This window comes from Miniopterus schreibersii (assembly GCF_964146895.1).
Source record: "Miniopterus schreibersii genome assembly, chromosome: 11".
NCBI classification, from domain to species: Eukaryota; Metazoa; Chordata; class Mammalia; order Chiroptera; family Miniopteridae; genus Miniopterus; species Miniopterus schreibersii.
This window is the reverse complement of record NC_138111.1, coordinates 64658286-64667655: the sequence shown is the minus strand read 5'-3', so window position 1 is coordinate 64667655 and position 9370 is coordinate 64658286. Positions and strand designations below refer to the sequence as shown.

At 44.8% G+C, this 9370-nt stretch overlaps 1 protein-coding gene across 1 annotated transcript; it reads right to left on the bottom strand.

The window, feature by feature from the left end:
• Window positions 1-4156: 4156 nt before the first annotated feature.
• On the bottom strand, window positions 4157-8993 carry LOC308564384 (procathepsin L). The gene is made up of 8 exons (XM_081152541.1): window positions 8840-8993; window positions 7653-7789; window positions 7230-7352; window positions 6980-7126; window positions 6580-6804; window positions 5999-6164; window positions 5221-5338; window positions 4157-4455 (listed from the first exon to the last, which is right to left on the bottom strand). Exons 2-8 carry the CDS (start codon window positions 7776-7778, stop codon window positions 4356-4358), a joined length of 1005 nt encoding a protein of 334 aa, XP_081008667.1. The 5' UTR covers window positions 7779-7789; window positions 8840-8993; the 3' UTR covers window positions 4157-4355.
• Between the last annotated feature and the right edge of the window lie 377 nt (window positions 8994-9370).

Below are 9370 nucleotides of genomic sequence, written 5' to 3'. Positions count from 1 at the left end.
TTCAGATCACAGCTAGTTTTCCATTCTCACTAAAGCAGTTTTACCAGAACTGTCCCTTGGTATGTTCCCTCATTTGGCATCTAGGTTCACCTCCCCTCTGGCTCTTAGTAAAATCCCTCCTTGTCCCCTTGTCTCAGGCCATGGACTTTGATCCACCAGCTCATGGCTGTCGGAGAGGTTCTGTTGCTGAGACCTATGTGGAGGACACTTGAAGCCAAGTGGCCAGTGGCAGTTCCTTGTGTGTGTGCTGCATGAATGGCCTGGGCCAGCAGTGACAGTGTGAACCTCAGGGGGTTGATCCCCAAACTAGAGACTTGCCTTTGTTCCTGTTTGTCTCAGGACAGTTTCTTCCCTTCCTCCTCCTGAACAAACTCATATTTTATTGAACTATAAATTTCTGAATGTTACCTCATGAGAATGATTCACGTTAGTTATTTCAAAAAAATCGTATAGCACAAAGAAAGTGCCTCTTTTTAGCACCTCCAAGAAGCATATCTGGTTTATATCCTTCGATAACTTTTTTAAATGCACATACAAGAATGTATACGTCTCTGTATTTTAAAAATTGTACGAAATTATTCATAATGATCTACGCTTGCTTTTCTCACTTGAAAGTCATGTTTCATAGACAGGACGGACTATGCATTTCTTCTACCCCAATAAGATGGATGCCTTTGAGAAACAGACTCATAGAACTCCCTCGGAGTTCAATTTCTTTTTTTCCTTTACAAAGTCATGTGGATTAATTCCAGTATCTCAAGTAAAACTTTGGTTGTAAAATGACATGATTGACCAACAACTTATGTATTCACAATTTTCCATCCATTGACTTTAGTACATTTTTAAGAAACATCCCTCACACCCCATCCTCCAAGCCAGATTTTGAAAAGAGCTTAAGTAGTCTGTGTGAGGGGTGGTACTGAGCCATTTCTTTACTGAGGAATGGGCAGAAAAGAATTGAAACATACAACAAAGCAAGGGAAAGTGTGAACTCCCTTTTGGCACCAGGAGTGGCAAATTCCAAGTCATTGTTACAAAATAGGAGACTGTGAGACCCTAATCCTGAGTTTTGTTTGAGTCCAGTGTTGAATGAAATTATGGAACATGAAACACTTTGTAATCCTCCATGCATGGCATTGTAGGTATTATATTAGTGTTTTATTTTGAGAAGCAGTTTCAGTTTGCAGAAATAAACTCTAGATGATGGAGTGCTTGGTGACCAGTGTCCTTAGTCCTGAAGCCTGAAATCCTAAAGACACTTTCTATTAAAAATTAAAGGGTGGGGAGAGGTACAGTCTCTAAAAAGCATTTAAGAAAAAACAACTTCACCCAGAAAGTTTTAACTATAATTAGACAATAGCAAGAGGTTACTGGGGCTATCTTGAAATGGTAGGAAAGTTGAAAGACTAAAGAGTATTTTAAGTGTGTGTGTTGAGGGGTATAAGGTGGAGATGATGGCAAGAGAAGGAGCAGGTGGGTAGGCAAGGAAGAAGGGGCGATGGGGAGGCAGGGGGATGCGTCAAGAGGAAAGTCCATGTGATGGTTAAATGTCATGTGTCAACTTGGCCAGGCTATGGTTGGTGCTCAGTGGTTCGGTCAAATTCTCAGTCTAGGCCAGCGATTTTCAACCTTTTTCATCTCATGGCACACACAAACTAATTACTAAAATTCTGCAGCACACCAAAAAATTTATTTTTTGCTGATCTGACAAAAAAAAAGTTGTAATTTTGATTCACTCACACCACACAGCTATTGTGTTGGTAGTTGTCACTTTTTATTTGACAATCTAAGGGAAAAGAGGTCAGTGCCCCTGACTAAATAGTCAGGTATTGCCCTGTTTTAAAAATTCTTGCAGCACACTGGTTGAAAACGGTTGGTTTGGGTGTTGCTGTGAAGGTATTTTGTAACTGTAATTAGCATCTATGATCAGTTGACTTGGAGTAAAGCACAGTATCTTCCATAATGTGGGTAGGACTCATCCAATCAGTTGAAGACCTTAGGAATTCTGCTTTAATAAAGACTGTAACATAGAAATTCTGCCCGAGTTTCTAGCCGGACAGCCTGCCCTAGAAACTTTAGACTTGCCAGCATCCACAATGGTATAAGCTAATTCCTTAAAATACAGATTTTGTCAGTGGTTCTAGAGGAAAAGAATCTTAAGAATGAGTTTCCTGAATTGGTTTCTGGGGCTGATTCTCTAATCTGATTAAAGGCACTAGTTCCAGTTGTAAAGAGAGCACTGATAGTCTATGACATGATGTGGCGACAGAGATAGGCAAAATACGACCAACGGATATTCCTAATCAGATACTTAAAAAGAGGTAAGGTTCTGGGTGACCGTGTATTTGATAACTAGAACATTTTGGTTAAACTAATGAATGTGAGATTGGCTGCTTGCTTGTAACTGCTCTGGACAAAGTGAGGAACGAAAACGATGACCTCAGGGCTTTGAATTTCTGGCTCTAGTGTAACCTAAACGACCAGTTTCTGTACCTGCCCTAAAAGAAATTCCTATCACTTGTAGCCACCGAGCTAAGATTGTTGCAAACCAAAGCCTAAGTCTCATCCTCCAAGTGGCTGAATTACAATGCCAACCGAACTCTCAACTCAGAAGGTATGAGCTGTTCAAGTGAGGGCATTGATTGGGAAGGAATGTCCTGAAATCTGGAATGGGGTATTTGGGAAATTCTGAAGCTGGGGATGTTGAACCCCTGAATCTTGCTGAGCCTCTTTGCCAGAAACAGGCCTTCTACCTCTGCCTGAGCAATGGCCTCCCGAGGTAGTTTCCTTGCAAGACATTGTCGACACTCTTAGGAGCTGCCCTCGCCACCCCTCTTTATTTCTATAACCAGACTCAAGTCCCAGCCAGCCCTGAAAAGTGCGGAACAAAGTATGACCCATAAGGAAGTGCACTACATTCCAAAAGAACAGCCTGGTTTTTCCAATTTATACATATATCTGAGGAACATGAGAAGAAATGAATATTAAGGGTATGGGGGTAACAGTGGAAGAAACAAACATTAGACTGAATTTAGTAACATGGCAGAGATTCGAAATTCATTATAATGAGGGCTTTCCTATGTAACCATGTGCCTAGGCAGTTTGTTCCCTTCTGAGTTTATTTTTTAAAAATATGTTTTTATTGATTTCAGAGAGAGGAAGGGCGAGGGAGAGACAGAAACATCAATGATGTGCTTCCTGCAACCCCACTGGGGATCCAGCTCACAACCCAGGCATGTGCCCTGACCAGGAATCAAACCGTGACCTCCTGGTTCATAGGTTGACACTCAAGCACTGAGCCAAGCCAGCCAGGCCTGAGTTTATTTTTAGTTCAGAGATGAGGTAGCTAAACTGGTTTCACCTAGTGATGTTTCACCCACCTTCAAAAGCCAGAACTATTTTGTAGCCCAGCCTCACTTCCTGAGATTTTGAAGACATTTCTTCGTTACTACCAAGCACCTGAGATTTGTCCATCACAACCACTATATTTACTTTTGCTAACACTAGGTAACAAATGAGGCTTTTCTAAGAAGATCTATGTGGAATCTCAAACAGAGACTTGGCAGAACAAAGATAAAACAGCTTTGGCAATCCTCTTGTGTCTACTTCTTACCCAACTGCAGAGGAACCACATGGTCTTCACCAGCAATTCAGGGAGGTGCTACAGTAACTGGCTCTGAGGCTTTTATCACATGACCTTACTAGGCCATCACCATCCTGAGTCCAAGGAAGACGAGGTCCTTTTCTAGTACCTAAAACCCACGATTCTGTATATCTGTCTACCTTTCTAAAAAGGAAATTGTTTTTCTTTATTAAAACAAATTTACCCTTGTCCTTCCAGATTGTTTATCACATTTTCCTAGATCCAAGAGCTAGGTCAACAGTCAATGGGCAGCAGACATAAAATCTGCATGTTTATAACTAGACGATCCAGAGAGCTACCCAGTATCTTTCTCCTATACACCATTGGTACATTTAGTTATGTCTTTATAGCCCAATTCTATTTCCTGACTATGCACAAAGTTAAAGCATTACAAACAGAAAGAAGTTCCACTTCTACATATTGAATTAAAATTTATTTTAAAAGGTAAACTTTTATATATCCTTTTAAAAAATGAAAATTCAAGTGTCTTAGAATTAAACCATGAGTCTTCAATATTATAAAGCTATTTATAATAGTAATTAAAGTACTGGTAACATTTTACCTTTATAAAAATGTCACAGAATTCATATCACAACTTGGATCCTTAATGATCCAAGTTTCTTATCTTACACAATACGGGTCTGATCAGTTTAAAGATAAAATTCCTCTGGATGTGCCATCCTCAAGGCTTCTATTGTCACTGTCCATCAGCTCACACAGTGGGATAGCTGGCTGCTGTGGCGATTCCACAGTGGTTGTTCTGGTCTCTGGCCATTTTTACGTAGCCATTCATGCCCCATCCTGAACCCCAGCTGAAAGAAGAGCACAGTTTTCCATTTTATACAAAGAATCAAGTACACACTAGGTTTATTAATAATATTAGCTAATACTTAAAATAGTGTTTACCATGTATCAGACACTATTCGAAGTGCTGTTACATATATTTATAAGTCTATTAATTCCCCTGGGTCCTTATTTTAACTTATGAAGAAAGGAAACTGAGGCAGAACTGGGACCAATGTAGCAGTCTATCTCCACAGGCTATCTTACACATCACCTCAGTTAAAGAACGTTAGCTGCGAAAATTGCTCCCAACAACCCCCAAGGCCCCTGAGAGATGGGAAGCAGAATGCAATGGTGAGGCATCAAATGAACGATAACAGGAAGGATGCAAGGAGGCTGCTCAACTCTGGGACAATTTTTAGCCTTAAAAAATCAGCAGAAGCAAACGTTTCTATCCACTGAACCTGGCTGAAAAACTGGGAGACAGAAAAAGGAAACCAGGGCTCAACCCTGCAGGTAAAAAATCCTTTATCTGAAACCCTTCGGGACCAGATATGTTTCTTAATCAAGAAAATTTTCAGAATTTTGAAATGCAGTGTTACAAATACATAATAATGACACTAACAAGGTAGCTACAGAATCTTAAAATCAAGCATCAGAAATTCCACGTTGACTCAAGTGGGAGAAAGACTTCTGGGATTTCAAAATTGAGATTTTTGGACCTGAAACCAAATACTGATTCCAAACAGGATTCCCTTTTCAATTTCAAAGATAACATTTGAAGTTTTTTATACCTGTTCTTGACAATCCAAAATTTATTGCTGTTTGATTCTCCCCCTTCAGAGCCATAGCCAACCACCAGGACACCGTGGTCCAGGTCTTTGCTGCTGCAGTTTGGTTCATAATATATGCCTATGACAGTAAAAGTCAACGTTAGGGTGAGAAACTCTAAGTGACAGGAACCCATCCTATCACCACAGTTAAGAGAGGCATCTCAAAATTTAGTATAATGTCATAAACTCCAAATAAGACTTAAATATTTGTCAAAAAATAATGACGATAAAAAGTAAAAAGTAAAATTCAACTCACTAGAATCAACAAAATTTAACTAAATCCAATATATTTTAATACTACCTAAAAAAAAAAAAAAATCCAGTAAGATCTAATTATCAATAATAATATGATTTAGATACTCACCTAATTAATATTAATTAGCATAATCCTTCCTACTCCTAGAATGCCAACTAAAGGTTCTATAAAGAGCCCTTGAGCCATAGGGCTCTTTACAGTTCTAATTACAATAGTAAGAAATTTTTGGAAAGAAGGTCCAACAATTGAAGAATAGTTATGTAAATTTAGGTTGTATCTACAGAATTAATTACATAGCCACTTAAAACTATTTATGAAGTTTGTCATCATGAGAAAATGTTTAAAGTGGAAACATCACCATGTTAAGTGCACACACTCAAAATTCTACAGTCCTAGAAAGCAGGACTCCATACCAAAAAGTTAATCGTGATGTTTTCCAGTTTTGCCTACCTGAATTTCTATAATAAAAAGACAAACACCTACCTGCATTATAGAACTGGAACGATGAATGGCCTGCATCTATAGCAACAGAGATGGGCCCCACAGTTGCCACTGCCTTCATAAGGGACCTCTCACGCTGAGGGATATCCACAAAGCCAGTGTCATTGGCAGCAGAATACTCAGGTTTGTAGTTACAGGTATCTGATTCCTTTTAAAGGAAAGGGGAAAGAAACTTAATGACTACCATCTACCTCCGGGGGAGCATTAGTTCTCAGACCCCAAAACTCAGCAGTCTGCACCTTAATGATTTCTAAGTCAACTTTGTATTACAGCAGCCCAGGGAGCAAAAGGGAATTGGTTGCCTTGAAATTGAAAAATTAGATGTTTCTTCACTAAGACCCTTTTTCTGTGCAGAATAGTGCATATATTCTCCATTACACAGACGTAAGAACAGCTACAGTTAACCACTTAATCAGAGATCTGTGCAAAGGTTGCTAATTTATAGTGACAGTTCTGACAGTTTGTATCTAAAATGTGAATGCTGACTAAGGTGTCTGTTATCTCTGAAAATTTTCAACTTTCAAAAGCAGAGCTGGAATAACAAGATAAGGAGCTCCGTTTACCCTTCCAAGATATGGATAGGATTCCTCTGAGTCCAGGCCTTTGTTGTCCTTGACATACTGGAAGGCATTATCCATTAGGCCACCATTGCAGCCCTCATTGCCCTGAGAGTGAGAGCAGTCCACCAGGTTCTGCTCGCTCAGAGAAACAAGTTTGCCAGTTTTATGGAACATCTGTCCTTCAAGGGCACCAGTTGCACTAAAAGCCCAACAAGAACCGCATTGACCCTAAAAATAAAAAAAGCCATCAGTTTATAAGAGAAATACAAAGACTGATAACAGCCCATATACCAGAACACTCTTCAAAAAACCCCAGCAAACTGCATGTTATTCCAGTCAACCAGAGCAGGGATGCCATTGCTTTTTGGCTTTCCTGAGATAAGAGATCTGAATACTGTCAGACCTGGTTCTTCACAGGAGTTACATAGCCTTTGTCTCTCCAATCCACAGATGGGGGTACTGAAGCAAAGAGAGGTTCTCGGAACACTTTCCCCTTCCTGTGCTTCTGGCTTTGAAAACCGTTCATCACCTGCCTGAATTCTTCATTGGTCTATAAGGAAAAGTTAATAGACTGTTGAAAAAGCAAGAGGCCATTCTGTAAAAGTACTGAGGACAGGAAGCACAAAAAGCAAAGCCTTCCGTGCCACACTCACCATGTCCCCATAGGCGTTCATCGCCATGGTGAAGCCATGTTTCCTTTGGCTGTACTCCCGGTTATGCAGTTCAATCATTTTCATATTCTTTTCCCACACTGCTCTCCTCCACCCTTCTTCATTCTAGAGGCAAACATATACCGTGTTGTCTTTATTTCTATTGAAAACCCAGTCCATCCTCACTAAGTGGATTTGCAGACAGAAAGAGAAACCACCACCAGGGAAGACTTTATACTTATGGGTGCTGTTCTCCAAGTGCCAACACAGGGATGTATACCCATATGGTGCTCACTAATGGCTGCCATTAAATTATTGCCTTGGTAAAGCTCACTTCTAGCTATAAGGTACTCTCTAGCTATAAACGCCAAACCTCAAGGGCCCTTCCCTATGGGGTCCCTCTGGGCAGTTTCAGATGTTACCAACCACGCCATATAGTCTCCTGTGCGTTGCCTTCCACTGGTACCATGATGCATCCAAACTGGGATCAAGTCTTGGAGTAGCTGAGGCTATCCCCAAGCAGAGGGCAGCCAGGAGGAGTGAAGGAGTCATGTTTCAAAAACCTAGGAAGGGGGGAAAAGTGAGTTACCTGATTAGCCCAATCCTTCTAAAAAGCCATCTTACTTTCTTCTGAGGCGTTATAGTCACCCTTGTGGGGTAAAAACATTTAAATTACCATCCCAAATACTTATGGAAGGTCTGTGGAAGAAGGCTAAGGATGTGGGTGGGGAAAACAGGTCAAGCACTTACCAAATAGTGGAGGCATATGATTCAGCCATCAAAATGAAAAACAGGCTGACAAGTGCTATAGGAGTTGAAACAGACTTCATTGTAACAGCGCAAGGATCATTTAGGTTTTGATAAGGGTCTCCGGGTACCTTATGGATCAGAATCTTAAAGCAACGACTTGGAAACTGTTGGTCGATCGAGGCCATTTACACAAGGTATCAAAGTGAGTGACCCAAGAAGTCGTATCTATCAGGACGTCTGATCCCAAGTCGGGACAGGGATCCCCAGGTGTCCACCTTGCACCTTTCTTCTTGACTACTGCACCTCGGGGGGTGAGGTGTGCCTTGCAGCTGAAACCTTTCTGAAAGGCCTTCGCAGGAAAGCACGGGCAGCTGCGCACCCAGCATTCTGACCTACCCTTGGCCTCTGCAGCCGACACCCCCAGTCCCGGCCGCAACCGCGCCGCGATCACGTGCCCGCGGGGCGCACAGAGCGCGGGGCTCTCCAGGCGCCCGGAGCCCCGGCCTGCGCCCAGGGCCGCCGACGCCGCGGGCGGGCGGGCGGGGCCGGGCCGCGGGAATGCCGCCCCGCCCCCCGCACGCGCCGCCGCTTCCAGGCGAGGCTGACGCAGCGTTGGGAACGGAGCCCCGCAGCCCCGCCGGACCCGGGCGGCCCGCGCCGTGAGGCTGCCCGGCGCCCGCACAGGCCTGGCGCCGGGCGGGGTCGGCGCCGCCCCGGGCTCCCCGCCGCCAGGCCGGCGGGGTCGAGGCAGGGCTCCGGCAGGCAGGCGCTCCCGTTCCCGGGGTCGCGCCCACCCTCCGGCCCGCGGCCCGCGGCGGACCCTCCTCCAGTCCGTCTCCCACGCGCCCTGGCCGCAGACTCACCTGTGGCGGCCACAGCAGCGCAGCCGCACTCCACGGACGCACAACACACCTCGAAAGCCGACGCAGCCCCGGGTTCTGGCCCCGGCGCTCCCGGCGGAGCCTTTTAAGGCCCAGCGTTTCTCCCGGCCGCCCGCCCCCAACGCTGCACGCGCCGCGATTGGCTGAGCCGCAGGGGCGGGGCCTCTGGGCGCCGGGACTCGGGGCCCGGGACTCCGCGCGGTCCCTCGGCTGGGCTGCGGTCGCACCTACCCCGGGGCGCCTGGAGGGGGCGGGCCGGGGCCGGGGCCCGTCCGAGGGGCGTCCCGCGCCCGCCCGGGACCCCGATCAGCTGGTCACCGCGAGTTCCTGCGCTCGGTTCGCGAATGCGGTGGTTCGCGAGCAGCTGACTGGGAGCCCCGAGCGGCTTCTCAGCGTAGCCCGGGGTGACCTTTGGCCCTGGAGGTTTGGTTAAAATCCCCGGGGCGCGGAGGACAGTAAACCGACGTCGGGGGTCCCGCTGGCTCCGCAGCAGAGCGTGGGGCGCGCTGCGGG